The sequence below is a fragment of the Leptidea sinapis genome, chromosome 8 (genome assembly GCF_905404315.1).
Source record: "Leptidea sinapis chromosome 8, ilLepSina1.1, whole genome shotgun sequence".
Classification (NCBI taxonomy): domain Eukaryota; kingdom Metazoa; phylum Arthropoda; class Insecta; order Lepidoptera; family Pieridae; genus Leptidea; species Leptidea sinapis.
This window is the reverse complement of record NC_066272.1, coordinates 14,292,099-14,317,123: the sequence shown is the minus strand read 5'-3', so window position 1 is coordinate 14,317,123 and position 25,025 is coordinate 14,292,099. Positions and strand designations below refer to the sequence as shown.

General features: G+C 36.1%; 1 protein-coding gene across 6 annotated transcripts in view; it reads left to right on the top strand.

Annotated features, from left to right (window-relative positions):
* Positions 1-25,025, top strand: part of LOC126965676 (formin-binding protein 1) — a 101,691-nt gene that overhangs the window by 62,671 nt on the left and 13,995 nt on the right. For 5 of the 6 annotated variants that reach the window (XR_007729575.1, XM_050809395.1, XM_050809394.1 and 2 more), the window contains exons 3-8: positions 2,557-2,607; positions 4,758-4,902; positions 10,160-10,311; positions 21,375-21,531; positions 23,002-23,139; positions 24,822-25,025. Coding sequence is in view for 4 of the 6 variants with exons in the window: in XM_050809395.1 (XP_050665352.1) it covers positions 2,557-2,607; positions 4,758-4,902; positions 10,160-10,311; positions 21,375-21,531; positions 23,002-23,139; positions 24,822-25,025 (847 nt within the window). In the remaining 2 variants the exon portion in view is untranslated. Of the gene's footprint in view, positions 1-2,556; positions 2,608-4,757; positions 4,903-10,159; positions 10,312-21,374; positions 21,532-23,001; positions 23,140-24,821 lie in introns of those variants that run through there. The other variant, XM_050809398.1, reaches the window with a different exon arrangement.

Genomic DNA, 25,025 nt, shown 5'->3' with positions numbered 1-25,025 from the left:
GAACCCATAAGATTTTTCCCTTCCAAATAGCGCCAAACGCGGCTATAGAAGTTACACTTAAAAAATTACGTCACAATAGCCCAAATACACATTTATATTACAGTTTACGCAATTATATTTGATATTATTAATAACCAAGTAATTAGTTTAATTTAATTAACTTACTAACTACTTACTTAATAATATTATGTTTACCTTATAGTAAAAAAATAAATTTGATTAATTGTAATCCATATTTTTGCTGCTACGAAATAACAGGTTCTCTATTAAAATGCCTTTTGATGGGCTTAAATTTTCCGAATATTTACCATTATTAGTGTATATCTTACACCATCGGAAAGTAGAGATTTTAACGAACAGAAAGCACACCAACTTTTTGAAAAAAGCTGATATTGTGACGGGTGAATTTTTGATAGAAAATAAGGGTTAATTACAGTGTATTTGGGACATAATAAGTTAATTTTTAACCAAATTTCGTGATTTTTTTTTGTTAAAGATAAAAAAAAAACCAAGAACTTGGTTTTTTAAATTTTTCGCATAAATTTTGAGGTTTTGGGAAAAAAGTGTGAAAAGAAATGTTGTAGATCTTTTTATTACCTACAACTTTTCCATTTGACTTATTTCCATAGGACTTGCAGTTTTGCCGGAAATCGAGATAAACTGTTTTTTCTTTTAAAACACCCCCCGACCTCAGATCGCCCGTAATTTATTTTTCCATTCACCTTTGTTATATACTCTTCCTTTTCTAATAGGTTTCATCCTACTATTATTTTTTTCACTTTTTATAATTTTCAAGGTCTTCAACTCTGGTCTATATAGTTTAAACTTTAAAGCGTTAAATACTATAATAATAATAAACTTTATTTCACAAAAACAGAGGTTCACAACACTTAAATATATATGTACTACGTCTTAAAAATTAACTTATTTTAAATTAAATACAGTGTTGAATTGAAACTCTGATACCCATGATAAGATCTAACTTGTGTTATATCCTTTATACTTAGCATTATTTATATTGTTAAAATTAGTTACGTATGAAACGAAAGTGACAATTTGTCCGTTGCATAAATTTTCGTTGTTTTGTTATATTACATAAGTAAATATGATATGTTAATTTCTACATACATTATTAATTATTATAATCAATGAATAATCGCGAATTCTTAACAATCTGTACTATCTTGTTTTAAAGTGTCATATGGGTTCTTCTTAGGTTTGAGACATAAAAATTCGAATGGGTTCAATGAGCGAATTCAAGTACTATTTTGAATATTTATTTTTGAATTTGGATTAGTTTAGGAAGCTCCCCCGCGACTAGATTTGTATGAAAAACAGATGAATGACCACTTTCACTCACAGTATGGACACATCCGAGTAAATGTTATTGACTTTATGTTCTGCTTCATGTTCTAGGTATAATAAAAAAGCCCGTTCGCCTTGTATGCGCTTTTTCTTTCCCTTTCTCTCGAAACTATTAAATTGCTGATCAAATTTCGTCTTCTTTGGATTTTGGTAAAGCCATAGACAAATACGGATTCTTAAGATATGCTTGAATAATTAATATTGTTTTTCGGAAGTTGTAACTTTTTAGATTATAACTTAATTTGTGTCCAAGTTATAATTCCTTACCATCGTTGAATGAAAATGCCTTATCGGCTTATGTTAAACTATATTTTATATGCACAAACAAATATCAATAAAATTAATAAAAAGCAACATACTCGCAGTTCCGTTGTTAAAAGCGTGCGTCGTTCGAGTGCTTGAGATACATTTTTTGCTGGGTTCAACAAGCAAAAACAAGGCAGGGGATTGAACGCGCATTGTATAATCAAATAAATTTTCATTATGTTTATCAAAAAGGTCGCAAAAACTATCCAGTTCCCTTCGTGGTACAATGGCTGGTTATTTCCGAGTATTCTCGAATCCACCGTCTATATCGTCAGTTGTAAGTAATGCAGCGTGTGAAGTTGTGCATATTTTCCTTGTCCAACAACCATTCGTGCATTGTGTTGTGTTATTATTATTATTATTATAATATGATTTTGCTCAACATATGTACCTACACCTAGGTACTAAACAATGTATGAAAATCACCTTGAACAGAAAGTGGTCGATTCAATTTCCATTTTTATAGCTCATTCAGTATCATTACTTATACGCCTTCTTACTCGTATTATAGGATTTGCTATTAGGTAAATATTCGCTATACTAGCTTCTATTATATCATATAATTAGTACCACTATCCAGAAATATCCATGCGTGTGAGGGAGCGCGTGAAATCGGCAATACCGCTCTAACAGCGTCCTTCATGCACATTGATGGCTAGAAAAAGTGTTATTTAAATAATAATACCAGGATCAGTCGGTAATTCGGTCCATATCCCAGAAGGTAGAAACGTAAACCGTGATTACGTATGTTGCCACTGATTTTATATTAACTGTGCATAAATGGGACAAAATACACTTAATCACGGTTTACGTATTGAGACGTCTTCTAAAATATGGAAACCTGTATTAATCGTAATTATGATTAACTGTTGTTTTTATTTACAGGAGGTTAGCGAAAAGTTATCAACCCAAAAGGAAAGAAGAAGACGACTATCAGTAAGTTATTTTATAATTATTAACTATGACGTCACAGCAGACATTGTCTCAATTATGGTTAGGAAATATTTACCCCCTTATTCATAATGGTCCGCTAACTTTAAACAGCCGCTTGGGAGTGTTTTTTCTCATTCTGACTTAGGTCAATAGAAGAAGACAGAATGAGAATTAGCAAAGCTTTAAGTTAGCAGACTATTATGAATAAGGGGGTTTGTTTTACAATAATATAGGCAATTTAATTGGTCTATTGGCTATAGTAATAAGAGCTTCATAATTATTACAATGGCTTGAAGGTCATTTGGATAGTCAGTTTACGGAGTACAATTAATATTGTGGATTTATTTATATACAAGGAAACATAACAAGCACATCACAAGAATTGAACAATATAGGAAGACATACAAAATATAAATATAGATGCGTCCTAACACAGATACAATTTTAATGATAATATGACGTATATTATATCCCATATTATACAGTATGAACGATTTTTAGTAAATGCAATAGTATAGTGTATATTTTGTATCTGCTCATTGGCTATATGCAGCAAAGACGCCATTTTTGTTTAGTTAGAGACGGAAAATATATATTAAAAAGAACATTATGTACGGAACGCCGTGTATAAAAACTAGTTTTTGTAAAGAATAATTATCTGGTCTACTAATTATTTTATGAAAATAAGGACGAGACGAGCAGGACGTTCAGCTGTTGGTAATTGATACGCCCTGTCCATTACAATGCAGTGCCGCTTAGGATTCTTGAAAAACCAAAAAATTCTGAGCGGCACATTGTAATTCTACCTTGAAAACCGGCTACATAAATCTGTCGTAAATCCTACTACTTTACATCTGTATCGTAATAGTGATCGGACAGCCTGGGACTAGATTATGATTATTTTAAGCAATGGCATTGCCAGTACAATGTTGTATGTTTTATTTAAACGAGCGCAAAAAAAATAATGCTGGGAGAGTTTCTTGCACCGCTTTTTCTCTCTCGGAGCGCTATTTGTTTCCGAAGCGGTAGTAGTATCTGGTAGAGAAATGACTCCAAAAAGAATTCTAAAGGAATCAATTTTGAGAAAATAAATGTCTTTTATGCCTTTCATAATGAGACCATTAAAAAAAGATGGCATTTATCAAATAACAGACACCGAGCGAATATTGGTCGGCCAGATGTTGTTTTACAAGAATACTCACAATTATTGTTATTCCAAAAACGTAGCCAAATGTAAACAAAACAAACATTGTTGACCTCGTTGTGTTGTTGAGTGATAAGAGTACTTACTGCTGAGATCATTCCAGATTTTTCCACGTCTGTTCGTAGTAAGTTACTTTTGTTGTAGCTTTTTTTTGACAATAAGCAACGGGACGAGCTGAACTTTCAGCTAATTGTAATTGTTACCCATTACAATGCAGTGCCGCTCAGGATTATTGAAAATCCCCTAAAATACTGAGCGGCAATACAATTACGCTCGTCTCCTTGAGATATAAGATGTTTAAGTCTCATTTGCACAGTAATTTTAGTAGCTACGGCGCCCTTCAGATTGAAACATAGTAATGCTTACACATTACTGCTTGCCTTATCTAGCCGGCTCCTAGATTATGTTCCTGAATCCCCTAGCTGGGGCAGAGGGCATCCACTGTGCGTCTCCATCGCGTTCGGTCCTGAGCATCTCTCTCAATTATACATAGGCCTTTCTTGTTCCTTTATTTTATCATCTTATTGTAAAAATTTTAACAAAAAAAAAACAACCAACTTCAAAAACGCTATTCCAAAACAATAGATATAATATGCACTAAAAGGTATAAAAATAATTGCGTATTTTTATACAGTCGTATAGTTACAATTATTGTTATTTTTGCTTTCAAATAAAAAAAGAATTATCAAAATCGGTTCACCCAATCGAAAGTTTTGAGGTAACAAACATAAAAAAAACATACGTACGAATTGAGAACCTCTTCCTTTTTTGAAGTCAGTTAATAAGTTGTTAGTTGCCCCCATAGTTTTTTATTAATTGAATATTCCTGTCACCCAGAATATAATCGAACATCAACATAATATCCACCCAGATATTTTTGTTTGTCCCAGCGAGAATCGATCCCGCTGTCCGGGAAAAGCCTGGTATTATTATTGCCAAAACATTTCAGATACTCTCCGTGCAAAGCGTTCAGACAACTCCTGCAGGAGCTGAACGACTTCGCCGGTCAGCGAGAGGTGGTCGCTGAGAATTTGCAGTCAAACGTGGTCAGGGAACTGCATTTGCTGGCTAAAGAATTACGCGAGGAGAGAAAGGTAACTACTACATGTATTATAACTTCTTTTTTGTGGTGAGGTCAATTGGACATAGATCCTAAAAACGTTCCAATTTTATTAATATTAGTGTATTCCATACATGTGTGTTGGGCTACTAAATCTTAGTTTAAAGAGTGACAGTGGGGCTGCCATTTTTTGTCAGTCCGTTAATATGAATCACGTGATCAGTTTTGTGTTCTTATCTCAATTTGACATGATTGTGGCTTGGAACGTTTTTCTGGAGTTACGTCCAAGTATTGCATTTCCTTTTTTTTAATATAAGAGAGGGCAAACGGGTAAGATGCTCACGTGATGGGCAGTGGTGAGTTAACTGCCCATAGACATCCGTAAGACCAGGAGTCATGTGATGCGTTGCCCGCCTTTAAGGTATGGAGTATCCTCTTTTGTCGTAGGTCCCTAAGTAACGGTTTGGGAAAACAGCAGCCGGTAAGTGATTCCACAACGTGGCTGTAAGACGTAAAAAGTTCCTCGCGTTTGGAGAAAGCCAGACATCAACGTGATGCGGGTGGTATTTAACATCTTGACATAATGTCCGGTGGTGGAATTCGGCCGCTGGTATCAACCCGTAAACTTAATAGTTACATTATAGATCACGAGATGAGCAGACCTTTCACCGTATGGTTTACCATAATACTATACTATTCTATAAAAAAAAAGGTAGCATTTATGCTACCTTTTTTTTTATGGAATAGGAGGACAAACGAGCGTACGAGTCACCTGGTGTTAAGTGATCACCGCCACCCACATTCTCTTGCAACACCAGAGGAATCACAAGAGCGTTGCCGGCCTTTAAGGAAGGTGTACGCGCTTTTTTTTGAAGGTACCCATGTCGTATCGTCCCGGAAACACCGCACAAGGAAGCTCATTCCACAGCTTTGTAGTACGAGGGAGAAAGCTCCTTGAAAACCGCACTGTGGAGGACACATCCAGATGGTGGGGATGATATCCTAACTTGTGGCGTGTCGTGCGAAGGTGGAATTCGTACTTCCTGCCCGATTCCTGATTGAACCCAAATTTTTGAATGTCAATTCTCTTTAGCCCAGTAATTTATGACATCTGATGAGCGTCTGATTAACGCGAGAGTCGTGAGACCAAACTAGCCTGTAAGGATATTGTTTATTTTAAAAGTACTTTGTATAAGTATAATTTATTTATTTAGGAGAAAAAGCAGTAAAGTTGTACATAGATATAAAAATGACTAAAGACACATTCAACTGAAACTAAAACAATTCTCACTAAAACATAAAATACTGAAAGTTAAAAAGAGAAACAGAAGCAAACATGTGTCACATAATATTAATACTATGTAGTATATAATTATTGCAAGAGATCGTTTCAAAGTTCTATAAGTATATCTAGTAAATACTAATTCATCATCATCATCAGCTGGAAGACGTCCAATGCTAGACAAAGGTCTCCTCCAAAGATCGCCATGATGATCGGTCCTGCGTTGCCCTCATCCAACGTATTCCGGCGATCTTGACCAGATCTTCGGTCCGTCTTATTGGGGGCCTACCAACTGCGTCTTTCGGTACATGGTCACCGTTCGAGGACTTTTATATATATAAAGAATAATATTTAAAATTGTAAAATAAATTAATAAAAAATATTACTAAATACTTATTAAATACTAATGACTACCAACTTAATTAAAAATAATATCAATCTATTAGTATATTGGCATACCTGCAAAACATTCGCTAAGTATTCACTAGTTCATACGTGTCTTAATAAAATTATGCAATACTTTTTATAGTATATATAATATTAAAGAGTATAATCTGTGTAGTAGAGCAATCAAGTATGCGGGTATTTGACGTTGAGTAACCCGCCCACGCAATTTGCTAATAAATCAAATACAGAAGAAGTATTTGATTTATTAAATAATCGGATTAGGAGACTTCTGGTCTTATCAAAATGACTTATCTGTTTAAAACGTCGTTAATATACGCTTCTTAAAAAAATATATTCACTATCGCAAATTCGAGCTTAAACATTATCTCTCCGATAAAGTTACATACGTGTTTAGAAAGGACCCTTCTCGATAGCATAAAAAATGGTCGACAACGGTCAGCTGTTAAAATGCGATTTTTTTAAATCGAACCGATAAATGATATAAATGGTTAAATACGATTCGATAAATCTGTACTTATCATGTGACCTATAAATTTTTCATTCGCTGTCACCGTCTCTTTTTTTTTGTGGAAAAGGAGGACAAACGAGCATATCACCTGGTGTTAAGTGATTAGACAAGATCAGATTAAGTGACAAAGATGTAATACTCATTGAGACCGGCATATTTGAGATGCTTGCTGTCTTCGGTAGTCCAAGTAGTAGCCCCAGCACCAACTGATGTAACTTGGACATGAAAGGGAGCCAGAGTGTCGACGCAAGTCGCGTCCCACACCAGCGCCCTTCCCAAGCCACCAGAATCATTCCGTCAGGACGCTTGCCATCGCGGCGGGTAATACCATTTGGCTCTAAAACAACTGGTATATTAAGAGCGGCAAATGCCCTGCGGTTGACTTATTTAGCGGTTAATTCGTATCGTGCAGACTGTAGACGAAGTCGTATACAGGAACTAGTTAATATTGATTTATAGGAAGCAAGTAGCAACGTGGGCGAGTTGCTCAACGTCACGCGACCCGCATGTAAGTTTGCTCCACTCTACTACGTGAAACTGATATTGCATAATAGTGTAATGTAGGGAAATTATAACTATGTATCATTAATAAGCTCTCGATTAGAAGTCTCTTTATGATATCTACTAAATATGTCTTGAAACCAAGGTTTTAGGGCAATTTTTTATATAAGAAGGCCCAGAAGGAAAGCGTTCATAGACATCCGCAATACCAGGGGTGAAGAGATGCGTTGCCGGTCTTTACGTTGGGAGTATTTTATGAGGATATCTTGAAGGTTCCTAAGTTATATCTGTTAATTTTCAACCCATAATTGATTCCACTTATTGGCTGTGCAAGGTGAAAAAATCTCGGAAAGAGTCAATATGGTGCGAGTGTAATGGAATTCGGCCAAACCTAAATCGAAATAATTCAAATTTAAATTGTGGATTAAAATTTACTATTATATACATATATATAGATATTAATATTTCATAGACCTTTAACAGAAATTAACATAACTTTCACCCTATTGGTGTGTCGGATTAGCACTGACTAAAACCACACGGTGATTTTTTATGCACTTTAGAAGAAGAGGTCCATCAATGGCGTTTGTTAGGGATCCGATACCCTTTCTGGTACCTGTCTGCCCGCGCCTTCGGAAAAAGACTGATTTAAGTAGGTGTCGCGGACGACGAACCTTCGCGGCCGACCACGGTAAACTCGTTTTTCCACCACAACAGCCACACTAAAGATGGCTTGACTGAGAGACACATTTTTCCACTTTGGAAGTGTCTCGTACACGTATGGGTTTCATGAAAAATAAATTTGAGATTCAGTAAGGGGATTTTTTTTCTATTTTTGTGTGAAAATCTTAATACAGAATACACCTACTTACCAAGTTTCAACAATATAGTACTTAAAGGTAAAAAGTGACATGACGAATCCATAAGGGTTCCGTTTTTTGCCATTTGGTTACGGTACCCTAATAAACCTGGCCTGCTTTCATTGGTTGCCTAGCAGCAAGAGGCTCTATCTAGTCGTATAAATTGTCTACCTAAGTCGCAAACAGCATACGAATCTACCTCAAATGTTTAATATTAAACAACAGCTTCTCGAGTATTGTTTTATTTATTTGATTCAAATATGACCAAGTTGTGGTAAGCTTCGAATTTACGTCATTCGATTGTATAGGAAGCCGATCGAACAGAAACAGTTCAACATTCGCTCGACTCAGCCTTGGCATTCATTGCAACGTTTGTTAGGAATTCGCTAATGGATATTCAGCATTAAACATTCCTTAATTAATTTAGCCGGAGCGTTGCGTCATAGGAAAATTTTCGCTTTCTGCGTTATTTTACGTGTTACATTGGATGGATATTATTATTTTCATAGAAGAGGAGGACAAACGAGGGTACGGGTCAACGTTACGGGTACTAGTTGAAATATATTATCATCCTCAGCCGGTATTCGTCCACTGCTGGACAAAGACCTCCCCCAAAGATTTCCATGACGATCGGTCCTGCGCTGCTCTCATCCAACGTATTCCGGCAATCTTGACCAGATTGCCGGAAAGGAAGATGTGGGGGGCCTACCAACATTGGGTCTTCCGGTACGTGGTCGCCATTCGAGGACATTACTTCCCCAGCGGCCATCTGTCCGTCGAACTATGTGCCCTATCCACTGCCACTTCAGTTTCGCAATCATTTGGACTATGTCGGTAATTTTAGTTCTCCAACGGATCTTCTCATTTCTGATTCGATCTCGCCGGCAAACTTCGAGCATAGTCCTCTCCATTGTCCTCTGAGCGATCAAGAGCTTTCTTATAAGGCCCATAGTTAGCGACCACGTCTGCGTACCGTAACTAGCAAATATATAATTAAAATAAAAAAATAAATACTTCATGACAAACTAGGTCCTGCAATTATTTATGAATCCTGTTCAAAGTTATAAAAAATATTTGAAATATCAAATATTTTATAAAAAATAATAATATAATATAAACTGTATTAATATTAGTTATCGTATATTAAACCTATCTCCCTTTTAAGCTTGAATTATTTGTTTGTGTAAGGATGCTTCGTGAGCATGATGATCGTGAATAGTATTTAGTAATAGCATCAAACAAATACAATGATTTATAAACTATAACTATTTACTTTGTTAATACTTATATATTACTAGCTGACACGACAGACGTTGTTCTGTCAATAAAAAAAAACCAACGTTTATTGTAATTCTAGCCTGTAACATAAAATTGTATTAATGAACTGCTGGGACTTTCTTTGCAGTTCTATTACCAGTAGACATTAAGTTTTGTGTCATGAACTGCAATAGATATGATATCATTAGATATGTTTTGATTTTTGTTTGTTATTCTATCCTTTGCACAGGATGCCGGCTAGATTATGGGTACCGCAATGTGTAAGCATTACTGTGTTTCGGTCTGAAGGGTGTCGTAGCTAGTGAAATTACTGGACTAATGAGACTTAACGTCTTATGTCTCAAGGTGACGAACGCAGGTGTTGTGCCGCTCAGGATTTTTTTGGGGCTTATCAAGAATCCTGAGTGGCACGGTCCTAATTTTAAGAGCTAATTTATTTATTTAATCTGTTTAGCAACATTTGAACGAGGGTGCGAAACAAATGGCTGTGTTGAACACGGCGATAGGTGCGCTTGAGCGGGCGCGGAGAGCGTACGAGAGGGCGGCGCGTGACTCCGAGCGGGCGCTCGAGGCCTTTCAGAAAGCGGACGCTGACTTCAACCTCAGGTAACAAGTTCTCTCTTTTTGAAAGATTTACGATCATTCATAACACTTTAATTGGTAATATGTCGGACATGTCCATTAACATATCACAAAATAAATCTACTTACTGAATCCAATATTATTCTGGTGCGTTCCTATAGTATGCTAAATGCCATAGGCTTTGGGTACTTCGAACACAGTTACAATTAATCACGGCAAAATTTTTATGATTGCCATAAAAATTTTGCCGTGTTAAAGGCCGGCAACGCTCGTGTGATTCCTCTGGTGTTGCAAGAGATTGTGGGCGGCGGTGATCACTTAACAACAGGTGACCCGTCCGCTCGTTTGTCCTCCTATTCCATAAAAAAAAGTTATTTAAGATAAAAATAAAACATTTTAATATTTTTTAGTCTGTAGTCTTTATTTATCCTTCCTGAACTTCTAAGTTTGCAACCCTATGTGTGAATATTCGTGAACGGGGGCTGAAACGAGCTATTCTCGACCGCGGGCTCGTATTTTTATGAACGGTGGTTCTTTTCGTGTGGTTGTCCAGGGGTCGTCGACCATTTATTTTCAATCACGTTATTCAAAAGGAGGGCAAACGAGCGTACGGGTCACCCGGTGTTAAGTGATCACCGCCGCCCACATGCTCTTGCAACACCAGAGGAACCACAGAAGCGTTGTCGGCCTTTGAGGAAGATGAACGTGCTTTTTTTGAAGATCCCCATGTCGTATGGTCCCAGAAACACCGCACAAGGAAGCTCATTCCACAGTTTTGTATTAACTGGAAGTTCCTTGAAAACTGTAATGTGGAAGGGAAGGATAAAAAAGGAACGAATCCTATCCCAATCTGCTGACTTGAAGTGCCGAACGCGGCGGGTCGCTAGTGGTCTGAGACGTGGGCGTTGGATAGGCACTTTTCTCCTGACCAGTTATTTTCTGTGTCCCTAGTATATAACCAACAAATAATTATTTATCTCACTTAAACTTTCACTAAATCACACACTATTCATTAAGAATCCAAAGTTTTCGATATCGTAATACATACATAATTTATAAAATACGTACGATGAAAACATAGACTAATAATGTCACGACCAAAAAAATTATGTAAAATAGTTCAATTATAAAACCCACACGTTGAAATATTTTTACGACGTTCGTAATACCTACGCCAAATTTAGTTAATATACTATACTTAGATTAAGGTTTGGTCTCCGCTGCGCTCCAACTAGATACCGCAGGCGTAGTCGCAGAGTGCGGCAACTAATACTACGCCCAAGTGGCGTACTCGAGCCAGTTTCGAAAGATGTGTGACGTTGACTTGCCACGTGTTCTGTTAAACTTTACTATTTATTGAAACTAAAATAATACAAGAAATATGAAATACACTGGGATCACATATCACCAGTAAGTATTTTGTATTTTATTAATTTCAATGTCAAATGACACGATGCGTATGTTACAAAATTTGAAAGATGCCATTGAGTGTCAAGATGCCACGCATATAACATAGTCATCATCTTTACAAATAGCCAATACGCACTACAATATAAAGTTGCCGTAATAAAAAACCTTTTCTTATGTAGTACGGTATCACAGTTGGATCACAGCAGAGACCAATCCTTAATCTAAAATACTAACGGCCGTTCCCTATATACTACAGATAGAGATAAATAACTACCTTATACTGCCAGTAACTAATTACTGACAATAATCTGAAGCTGTCCCAATATACCCGATAAGTTATTCGTATCGCCAGTTCACTGTTGCAATTTCCATACAAACTGCCATCCCTGGTACGCTATATGTCCTCCCATTGACAGATAGCGTGTACGGATAAGGTGAGCTACCGTCGATAAGTTTATTGGGACAGAAAAGTCAACGATAGTAATGATTTTTATCTCAAGTAGGCCACAACCGGAGATAGAATGAATATTGGGAACGGCCGTCAGTCCCTTTTTTGATGTTTTCTTGGATCCGAAGTGGGGCGAGCGCACCGCAAATCTCTGTTTATAATACGATGGTGTGTAATGTTTAAAATTAGCAACGTTTTTATGTCCTTTAAAAATAAAAACAGCATGTGAAGTGTTCGAATGTTTATTGCAAATATGAAATGTATAACGTTCGTTAACCTTTCGGTTTTAATTTAATTAGCCTTGCGAATGCGGAAATGTTTTTATTTTATTAACGGCCATTTGTCATTTTAATTAGTTGTGTAGAGATAAAGAAATTTACTGTACTGTATGCGTACTGGAAGATGATTGATTGGATAAATCGGATGGATATCTAATGGCCGTTCCCAATATACAATCTACAGATAGTGATAAATTAGTACCTTCTACTGTCGGTAATTAGCAGTCAATAATCTGAAGTTGTCCCAATATACCCGATAAGTTATTCGTATCGCCAGTTCACTGTTGCAATTTCCATACAAACTGCCATCCCTGGTACGCTATACGTCCTCCCATTGACAGACAGCGTGTACGGATAAGGTGAGTTACCGTCGATAAGTTTATTGGGACGGAAAAGTCAACGATAGTTACGATGTTTATCTCAAGTAGGCCACAACCGGAGATAGTAGTAATTCTAGTATGGCGATTGGCGACGAAGTATAATCCGGCTAAGTTTTAAAGCGAATACTTGCTTAAGCCGTAGTTGATTTCTGCTATCTCCGTTTTTTTTACAAGATTATAGCCGTCATCTGTCAATCTATTAATGTCTGCACGTTTCATACAATCGAGTATAAGGCTGGAAAAAATTTATACAGGAATGAATGACAGGACCTCGTCCATTTCGACGTTATAACGAGAACAGGCCAAGTTTATTACTTCAGTGTGCGTGTAAAGCAGGAGCGTGCATTTTTTCAAAGTTTTCAAATGAAAGTTTGGTTATAGAATTACAGAACCAAATGAAACTAAATAAATCCAAATTAAAAAAAAACTTTAACACTAGTGCTATATTTATGTATGTTCTTAACGAGGTAGGCACTGCCTAATTGCCTTTATGGTATGAACGCCACTGCACTGTAAAGCGTCTTACACTTGTGATTTGTATGTCACTTTGTGTTAGTGTGCGTGCATTACTTAAAATAGAAGTCATTGTCAACCTTAATTGGACGTAGTTCCTGAAAAACGTTCCAAGACACAAAAATCACATTTTAAAGAATTCGTGTTTAAAGTTTAATAAATATTAGTGTATTCCATACACGTGGGTTGGGCTACTAAGTCATGATGTCATTTAAAGAGTAACAGTAGGGCTGCCATTTTTGTCAGACTGTTAATATGAATCACGTGACCAGTTTTGTGTTCTTAACTTAATTAATAGACTTAAGAATTTATTCAATAAAAACTTTGTCTCTGTTGATATTGATCTAGATTTTAATATAATTAAATTAGCAAAATGTAAAAATATAATAAACAAGAGAATTACTTCAATACATCAATACTAAAATGAAGCTTATAAATTCTTTCAGTAATCGTTAGTCAATTAAACTGTCCTTGTCACATTAGAAACTTTAACGGCCTTACAAATAAATTTGGCATAAAGTTATAACTAAGCATAAACCAAGAATATGTAAAATGTTTACAAATAGACATTTTGCCTATGAATGGTTAGTTCGGAAGTATAACGTTTCCCGCGTTTATTTCCAAGGCAGCCTGTCATTCGGAAAACTTCTGAATTATAATTGTATTGACAGTGTTGTCAACGATATTGTAAACATTTTGCATTTTCTTTGTTTATCATCAGTTATAAGTTTATACCAAGTTTATTTGTAAGGCCGTAAGTCTTAATAAGAAATTTCTAAGGAACAATTGTTTTAGCATTATAAATTATAAGCCACTTATTTGTACCAAGATTTAAGATAGTTCTGTTTTTTCTTTCAAATAAATAAAATAAAAATTAATGAGAACTCAATTTCGACATGATTGTGGTTTGCAACGTTTTTATGGAATTACGTCCAATTTTTGTCGACATTTTCACAGCTGTCACAGTCTATCAAGACGTATTAGTTCTAAATGAAAATCATATACACGTTTACCAAAATGAGTTAGTAGCATTGTAGCAACGCGAATCGCGAATCGCGATGACATCATGTTGAAGCGAATTGTTTACAAATTGTAGACGGTCCAATTAAATAATAGTTAGCATTCTGTGCGTGTAGATAGTATTAGAGTAAATCTAGGACGCCTGGCGTTGGACGCTCGCCACTATACACTTTAAATATTTGATAAATACACCAGTGGGAAGCTCGTATGCACAGGATGCCGGCTAGATTATGGGTACCACAACGGCGTCTATTTCTACCGGTCTGAAGGGCGCCCTAGTTAGTGAAATTACTGGGCAAATAAGACTTAACATCTTAGGTCTCAAGGTGACGAGCGCAATTGTAGTGCCGCTCAGAATTTTTGGTTTTTCAAGAATCCTGAGTGGCACTGTGTTGTAATGGGCAGGGCGTATGAATTACCATCAGATGAACTTACCATCAGCTGAACGTCCAGCTCGTCTTGTCCCTTATGTCATAAAAAAAATATATATTAGCGTACAGATGACCTCAAATTTCATATACCAATGTGTGAGTTAGCTAGTGGTTTTCTTTTTTTTATATTCATAATACTAAGGAGCTACTGCCAAGCGGCACTGAGAGTTTACGACTTGTCGATCAGAATCGGTTACAGTAACTATAGATTCGCTTTTCTTCGGTGTATCTCCTTTAGAGGTGTTCTCTCTCGCACGCATTGTTTATCAATACGCTAGTTACCTAGTTATTGGCAGAAGTGAAAACTTGTGCATTCTTGAATATTTCGGTATGGTTAGGGAATCATTTCGCGCGAATTGCTTTATGAGTTTAAACGAACTAGCATTTATAGGTGCATATAATGCAATATTCATTTATTGAGCTATCGTACACAAAAATGACAATTTATATTACACAAAAAAATTAACACTTCAGAACTATTAGAATTATTTTACATTAAAAAGTTTATCCCTCAGAAAAATCAACCATAATTTCAACGACTGTCTTGCGAATTTTCGATCAGGTACCGCGTCCTGACGCGAGTTTAACATTTTATACCTATCCCAAGAAAAGTGTTCAACGCAGCTGAAGGAGTTTTCACTTCCAAGAAAACGCTTAGGCTAAATAAGGATGAACCCGCCTCTGTTTCCTTTTTTCTCTTAAACTTTCTTTTCCTACTTACATAGTACAGTAGTGCTATCTCTTTGAGATACATTTTGATACGGTCTGAATGTGGTGTGGCGACATGGTGTCTCGGTGAAATATAGCCCTACGTCTATGAATTACGGTCGATACCGTTAAATCAATAGAAACGATCTCAACTTTCAAATCATTATTTTTAATACAATTCCTATGCCTATAGCAGTAAGTATATTTTTAAATGAAGTCTCGCGTTATTTTTCCATCTGAATACTACTACGTAGTGTTATTCTCATCTGTGTCTGTAATGTGCCTATGAATAACGGTGTATACCTACTCTGCTTTAAAAGAGCGTTCGTAGAGCGTTGGTGCGTAAGACTACGTTAATGTACACAAGTAAATGCACAATTGCTTATTAATTACACGGCGAATAAGAGAGCCGAAAAAAATATATCGTGCAAAGTTGTTGCATATTAATTTCTGGGTCTACAAGATAAGATAGCCCCAAAATATCTCATTTGAACGCAACTCTATTGGCACTCTTCGAAGCCGCTATAAAACACATCAGTACTGTTTGCTTTAATTTTTATCGCACGCTTTATTACTCATTTGAATTTAAATATGTAGAACAGAGTAATTAGCTTCTCAGCCGACTTCAAATATTTGTACAATTAGCCAGTACAGATTTTGTCACGCCCTTCTAGTCTTGCGGTCGCTACATAAACTATTCAACCGTTTGGAGCCGGGTGTTCGCCAGCGAATAAAATATGACAGTTTGTCTAAAATCCGCTGATACAATGGTATCAATATGAAATGGGTATAATGATACCCATTTCATATTGGGATTGTGATTTTTATGATTTTATCTACACCGATGCTATAAATCCTCTATTATAGATTCTGAAACAGTTAGCTTATTGCCAACATTAAAACACCCAATGTCCTAATAACCATTACATCATCCAAACGAGTGTTGTAATGTTGTACTGAATTTCATAACAACACTCCTTTGTTTTTTTTTCCGATCGTTTCATGAGCAAAGAGTTTCAACAGACAGCCACATTCTTATTGCTCGATGCGTGGTATCTGTATGAATTTAAAAAAATATAACATTTTCGGTTACGGGCGTGCCACACTAACAGAACGTCGCGCGCCGTAAAAAAAAGTAGGTTATTTGAATCCCCGCCATTTTTCTTTAATATTTTTAATGTTTTGTTTACATGACCCGCCGCCAGATATTTGAAACGCTGCAAATGAACAATATTCAAGTGAATTTTAATAATTTCACTATACAACATGTAAATTACAACTAAAATAAATAATAATACTTAGTTTATTTGTATATAATCAGTATTTGATGATATTAGGTTACTGCTAGGACTGGCTGTTTTAATGTTAGCAGTAAGGTAACTGTTTCAGAATCTTTTAGAGGATTCATATTCTGGGTGTAGATAAAATCTTGTATGCAACTGTTGATAATTAGGTATTATATTATTAAAGTTGACATTGTTTGTGAATCATGTGTAGGTATAATATATAATTATTATTATTTTATAGGATAACTGACCTAGAGTTGACATAACCTTTAATGTATGTATGAGAGTGAATGTAGTCATTCTTGTATCTACATCTGTCAGATTATGTTTGATGATTCATTCGATTACTTTTTTTTACGGAGGAGAAGGACAAATGAGCACTCATACGGGTCCCTTGATGGTATGTGGTCACCGTGGTACTCTCTCACCAGAAGAATAAGCACGATGTGATTCCTCAGGTGTAAATAGATTAACGTACGAATTCGAAAATCCAGTACTTTGGCACGGGCGGTGGATTGAACCGGGGTACAAAGGTGTACCGTCGACTGACAGACAATGATATAAATTTTGGCCTGTACTCTATTCTCATGGCGTCTCCTTTCGGTTAATTGCTTGAAGGGTAACCAACTACCGTAATATTTGTTTGCTTGGCCAGTAAATGTTTTTCTATTATTTTTTACTCAACCAATTTGTAGAAAGAAACAAGCGACCTACTAAGAGCAACATTATGAAATAGATTCTAGTAATGTTAATAGAGTAAATTTAAAGAGTTCAACTCAATATTAAACATGTTTACTAGAATGTTGGAAGTCATTAAAGAAGAAGATAGAAGGAAGAATGAGCTTACCAAACATATAAATTTATAATGAACTAGAATGACCCGTCAAACGTGCGTTGTTATGCCATATAAATTGTATTGATCTTGTGCTTGCTAGTTGATAAGAGATGGCGCTAGTTGTATTCATTAGTAACAAACACACTTCTTTTATATTTTGTATTATTCACACTATAGTTTTATAAATTATAGCCTATTTGTTATTCTGGTGTGTAAGCTATATTATTGTTAAGTTTCATCGAAATCTATTCTGTAGATTTTGCGTTAAAGAAGTTCAAACATACATCCAGACATACAAACTTTCACATTTATAATATTAGTAGGCCTACTAAACGCGCATCTACTTAAAGTATTGTAAATAATACTAAACATGAACAAACATAAACTTATTATGCCTACTACTAAGTTGAGTAAGTGTTATATGCTTTTACAACAAGATCCCAGAAAATGTTCACAACAAAATGTGTTATAAAAATTCAAAATAATCGTTAAAATACCCTTGTGTGGTAAAGGTCACTATAACATAAATGACTTGATACCACAGATTAGGGATGAAGTGGCCGCCCTCAGGCTATTAAATAATAAATTTTATTGTACAATATTACATTTTAACGAAATTTTTTTGAAAAAAATAATCCCGCTGAGTTTCTTGCGCGAATGGGTGGTAGTTTCTGACTTTAAATAAGTGATTTCATATTCTATTTTGAATAAAAATATTTGCTTTTGAATCAACATGTCGACTTATCACCAGGTGAACATTTTGCTTGTCTCATCACCTTTTATCATAAAAAATGCTAATCACGTGAACCATTAAAAATACATTGAACTCATTAGAAACTTTGTTATCAATTGGGTCGTAAATATGTAGTTGGTTTTCTTATTTAAAGCTTAGATCATTAATACGTCTAGATATACTACACTGACCTGTATAAATACCACTGGAAAGGCTGTTCCATATTGTTTGACAGCAATTTTTTTGTGCCTATTTGAAGCGCCATTCAGAGAACTAATTTTGACGTTTAATACAAATAGCTGCGAGAAAAGCGTACAGTACTCTGAAGTATTTTTGCATTTTGAATTAATTTTGTTCGTTTTTCGTGTTATTTATACTACAGATATCAACGTTATGAAGTACACATTTTTTTTTGTAAATAGTTTCTCACCATCTATCCATGTTTGTTTAGCTGATATCATCATTGTTTGACAGCAAATTTTTTGTGACTATTTGAAGCGCCACTCGCGAGCAACCAGAGAACCAATTTTGACGTATACTACAAATGGATACGAAGGAACGTACAACACTCTCAAGTATTTTTGCATTTTGAATTAATTTCGGTCGTTTCCGTGTTATAATACTTCAAGAATCACACAATCATCACATAATTTGTTTTTGTAAACAATTTCCCACCATCAATCGATGTTTGCTGAGGTTGTCATCACTAGTATTAGTACTGCAGACACTCGCTACATGGCCAACAGCGCCAAAATGGCGAATATCAAACAGGCACCAAAGCACTTTGACAGTAGCGAGTCCAGTGGTATATAGTTGAGGTCAGTGGACTAGATAGAGTCTCTTGCTGTTAGACAACCTATAAAAACAGGCCCGGAATATTAGTTTAGTGTGCGTGACAAGCCACGTCTTACACTCGTACTCTGTACTCGACGTATTAATTATCTAAGATTTGAAGTTGTTACATATTTTGAGATCGATATCATGAATATTAATAAATAAGGTAATTGGTTACGTATGTAAGGTTTGCTTTCACATTTCGCAACATTTGCAATCGTAATGTTTATTCATAGGCGTTTGAAGTTTTTATCATGATTAATGATATGCGTGGATATATTGCGTAAATATTTATATTTTTAAATTATGTCATTAGTGTTGTCTTATCCTTCCTCTTCTCTCTCTTAGAGCGCCATTTGTTTACGAAGCGGTGGTAATGTAAGAAATAACATAAATATGAAATCTAAAGGGATCAATTTTGAGAAAATTAATGCCTTTTATACCTTTTATACATACCATTGACAAAATTGATTCACGACCCACATTGCTGATAATTATTTTAAAATCATAAAAACAGTTAGGTTTGCATTTGCACGAGTCAGATTGTATGACAATTAGTGGACTGTCAGAGCACTTTTGCACTACGTCCGATCAGAGTCCGATCCGTACCTGTGATAATACGGTCCTGAGTAGTCGTAGAATATTTCTATGGTAGTTTACGCACTAGCGATTTCTTTCCGTCAACCGATAATCTCCGGAGAAGATTTTTGACGGACCAAAGTAGCCATAGTATTATATTTTGTATGAACACTCGCGCACTGCGTCTGATCCGAATATTCAGGAGGACGGAGGACGGAGCAGGCATCCAGTATAGTTCATAGGCTTATTCGGCTATCAGTTTTTCTCTCAACTTAACCAGCCAGCTAAACGTTTATAATTAGCCAGCTAAATAACGGCTAATTGTTTAAATAGGCTAAATAATAACTATTACCTGTACAAAACATAACAACAAACAACACACATACATACATGCACATGTTTATTAATAAAAATATAATTATATATTGTCCCAATCAAGCGTTCAGAAGTTGACGCCATGATCAACGACGTAAATGCTCTGCTATGGCTCCGCGTAAAATGCCGTATGCCAAAAAAGCCCTGCGAATTATTTGGAATTGGATCCGAGATCGGACAAGTGCGTAAGCAATATCCGAATTCGATCCGAGATTTCTTGATCTGTATTTTCACGGGTTCGGATCGGACTCTGATCGAACGTAGTGCGAAAGCGCTCTGAGTGTCTAATAAAACGAAAACACGGTCCGAACTAGCCGTAGAACTATTTCTATTGTAGTTTAGTTTATTTTTTAGATCCGGCTTCCGTCATCCGACTTCTTTCCGTCAACCATTAGAAATAGTTTTACAACTACACCGATCCGTTTTTCAGGGGTAGGTACGGATCGGATTCGGATCGGACATAGTGCGAAAGCGCTCTTACTTGGGAAATGTATATAATTGTTTATTATACTGTAGAAAAATGACCTTAAGGTGGGTCACAATTCAATTTCGTAGATAGTAGGTCCTATGCCTGTCGAGTTTGATCGTCGCTGGGAATAATATGCGTGTCCATTTTCTGTGTAATCCTATTGTCACTAAGGTATTTTACGAATGATAAGAATAACAAACCCTGCAACTTAACTCGTTGACAGAATTCTTTTTTTTTAAAACTGCGTCTGTATGCATTATAATAATTATAAGTATATGTCACTCTGCCAAGTCTCCCCTCCATTCATTTTACAGTGGTGACAGTCATGACGTTTCCGTTTAAAATTAAATTACTGTCAACGTTACAAATGCATAATGTTGACAATTGAAAATTCAAAAAAGATAATTGAAACCTTTTAGTAATGAGATAGATATGATCGAAGGGACTAGTCCTAGTTTGACCGATCTCAATAATTTTAATACTGAACGTTTTGTAGAAAAACAATTTGTAGGATAACATACCGTGACACGACGACGGATTAAGGTGAGTTGATAGTGGAGCTATCATCATCATTTCAGCCGGAAGGCCTCCCCTAAAGATCTCCACGACGATTAGTCCTGCGCTGCCCTCATCCAACCTACTCCAGTGATCTTGACCAGATCGTCGGTCCATCTTGTGGGTGGCCTACCAACACTATTGTCCGTCGAGCTATGTGCCCTGCCCACTGCCACTTCAGTTTCACAACCTTCAACCTGTAGAGTTATAACTATTAAATATATTCGTTTCAGCCGAGCGGAGGTAGAGAAGCAAAAAATAAATATGAAATCGAGGAGTCAAGCGTGCGAGGAAGCGAAACAGGAGTATATGGACCAACTGAGGAAAACAAACGACGCGCAGAGACAGCACTATGAACAGAGGTTGCCGCACGTGTTTAAACAATTACAGGTCAGTGAGCGTCCATTGACGTACTACCATAACCAATTATCACTTTATTGTATTTGTGAATATTTAGTCACGAAATTAATTTGAATTATCGTTTAAGATTTACTTAAAAAAAATTAACACCTACCTACACACGCCGTAACTATCGGCTCGGATAATTAAGTCACTGTCAAGGGCAGATAGTGACTCTTATGCATGAGTTGGACCATCTGCTCGTTTCGTCACGTAGTTCCCTTATAAATACGTCAAATAATTGATCCGTTTTAGCCTCTCGTCTCTTATACAAAACGATATAGTGTTAGTACCAACCATCATCTTCATCTGTTCGAAGTCTGAACGAGATTGGACCTGATGTTAACGATGAGTAAGGAACGTGAAGCCCCAATGCCAAAAATATATTATCATATATTACGAGTGTTATGTGAAAGCTACGTCCATATCAATGACGTTCTATACACATATAGTGAAATTACTGGGCAAATGAGACTTGATATTTTACGTCTCAAGGTGACGAGCGCAATTGTAGTGCCGCTCAGAATTTTCGGGTTTTTCAATAATCTTGAGCAGCACTGCAACAGTGCAGGGATATATCATTACAAAATGAGCAGGGTGTTTCTATTACCATAAGCTGATCGTCTCTTCCCTTATTTTCATAAAAAAAAAATCATATAAGAACATATCATTCAAAGTCTGATAGCAGAACGGTAAAAGTGTGCTTCAAGACTTGAATGTAAGCACGCTTTTCTCCTTAATCGTGTTTCAACTGTCACTGTATGAATCAAACCTAAACTGAATAAATGTTTTACATTGCTGTGTATTGACCAAGAGTATTTTCAATAACTAGAGTAAATGCGGCAATGTATAGATATAGCAGTCGAAGCTTATTATGGTATTATTTGTAGAATATTCAATATTTTGTTTTCTTTTTACATATTACATACTATATTGTAATTTGAAATGATTTGTAAATCGATGTACTTAAATGTAAATCTTGATATAAAAGAGTGGCAATGAGTTTCTTGCTACTTCTTCTCATTAGCTCAACCCTTTACGAAGTAGCGGTAGATTCAATAATTTTTTTTTTGACATTCATAAGCGTCATTTCCGTGACCTACGTGAATAAACTGATTTTGATTTGATTTGATTTTTTATGCGACCCGATTTGTCTATATGTATAGAACGTCATACCATTTTATTAAAAGTAATATTGATAAAAAGGAAGTATTAGGTTGTTATATATCACATGGATATACATATCGGTAACATATATAACCTTTGACCCTGTACGTTTCCAAGTCGTTAATAATGAACACAAAATTCTACAATCTTTGAGTACAGTCGCCGCACACTTTGGCATGCACCCAAGTAGGTCGAGTGGAAGGCACGCGATTAAAAGCTCTATTTTTATACGCAGATGCACTGATTCACCTCGCACGTAAACCCTTGTTAAGTTGACAAACGTTGTGGTTTCAGGATTTGGACGAGAAGCGAATAAAAAATATCAAAAATTTCATGTTAAGTTCTGTGGACGTTGAGAGGAAGGTATTCCCAATTATAATGAAGTGTTTTGACGGAATGGATCAAGCCGCCAACAGTATTAACGAAAGAGAGGTATGTTTTATTTTATTTATTTATTAGGAAGCCAACATGCATGTAACTATCTTAATCTACGGACACATTTTAAAATTATTTTACAATGTTGTACACTCCACTTATAGGCGAACGGCCGTTCCCAATATACTATCTACAGATAGAGATAAATTACTACCTTATACTGTCAGTAATTAGCTGCCAATGATCGTAGCTGTCCCAATATACCCGATAAGTCATTCTTATCGCCTTATATTGGGACGCATGAATTGCAATTTCCATACAAACTTCTATCGTTGGTAAGCTATACGTCGTCCCATTGACAGACAGCGTGTACGGATAAGGTGAGTTAACGTTAACGTTAACGTGAGTTTTTTTATAACTAAGTCCAATTAAGGTGTAAATGATAAATTTGAGACCATTATAAGTTAGTTGTTTCTCGTTACTTAGTGCCTTTAATCATAACAAATTTTCGAACAATAAGTGTTCTAATCCCAGTTGTAAAAATATACTTACTAAAAATACAGTTCTCTCATAACAATTATCCTTATTTACATAATTGTTACGAACAACTTTCGAGTTTCGATTTATTCATATTTAAATCTGAATTATACTTGACACACCTGCCCGCATGACTTTAACACGAATACCGAAATATTTGCACTTTCACCAAACATTGGCGTTTGTTCTTGCTATCTTACCCCAATTACTATATCCCAATATACTATCTACAGATAGAGATATATTAGTACCTTCGTACTGTCGGCAATTAGCTGTCAATAATCTGAAGCTGTCCCAATATACCCGATAAGTCATTCTTATAGCCTTATTGGGACGCGTGAATTGCAATTTCCATACAAAATTCTATTGCTGGTAAGTTATACGTCGTCCCATTGACTGACAGCGTGTACGGATAAGGTGAGTTACCGTCGATATGTTTATTGGGACAGGAAAGTCAACGGTAGTTACGATTTTTATCACAAGTAGGCCACAACTGGAGATAGACTGAATATTGGGAACGGCCGTTAAACAATAGTGATATCATTGTTTAGCAGAATGTTAACAGAGATTACACGATTACTTGATAATCGGATAACTAAAGCCTTACAATTTACTGAAGGTCAGTTCAATGACTGTCTTTACAATACTAACCTAATTTTTTTGCACATACCTTTCAATAAGAATATTCATCTATAAACCAGTTTATTAACTATAAAAAAAAGTCGGGCTATATAAATAGTTAAAACATCGTGTAGATGCAGTCAGTTTTTGGGGATGGACAGTAGATACCAAAATTGTTAGGTTACATTTTACCAGTGGGAGGCTCCTTTGCACAGGATGCCGGCTTACGGGTACCACAACGGCGCCTATTTCTGCCGTGAAGCAGTGTATGTAATGTGTAAGCATTACTGTGTTTCGGTCTGAAGGGCGCCGTAGCTAGTGAAATTACTGGGCAAATAAGACTTAACATATCATGTCTCAAGGTGACGAGCGCACTGGATTGTAATGGGCAGGGTGTATCAATTACCATCAGCTCGTTCTGCTCGTATCGTCCCTTATTTTCATAAAATAAATTTAGGTATTGAAACACAGAAACTTAAATATAAAAATAACATAATAATAGATCACACCCGAGTTAAGACGAATACCGAATCATATTCATGAATTATATAAGTATTAAATAAATAATTTTAATGTTTCAGGACACACAGTTAGTAATAGAAAGGTATAAGTCCGGCTTCCTGCCGCCCGAGGACTTCCGGTTCGAGGCGGCCACCGGCGCAGACGCCACGGACTCAGCTCCGACCCACCAGACACACAATCACCTCACCGCGGCCAGAGGGACCGTCTCCGGGAACCGGATCAAGAAGCGCGGAGGACTCCTGTCTATATTTAGCTCAAATAAG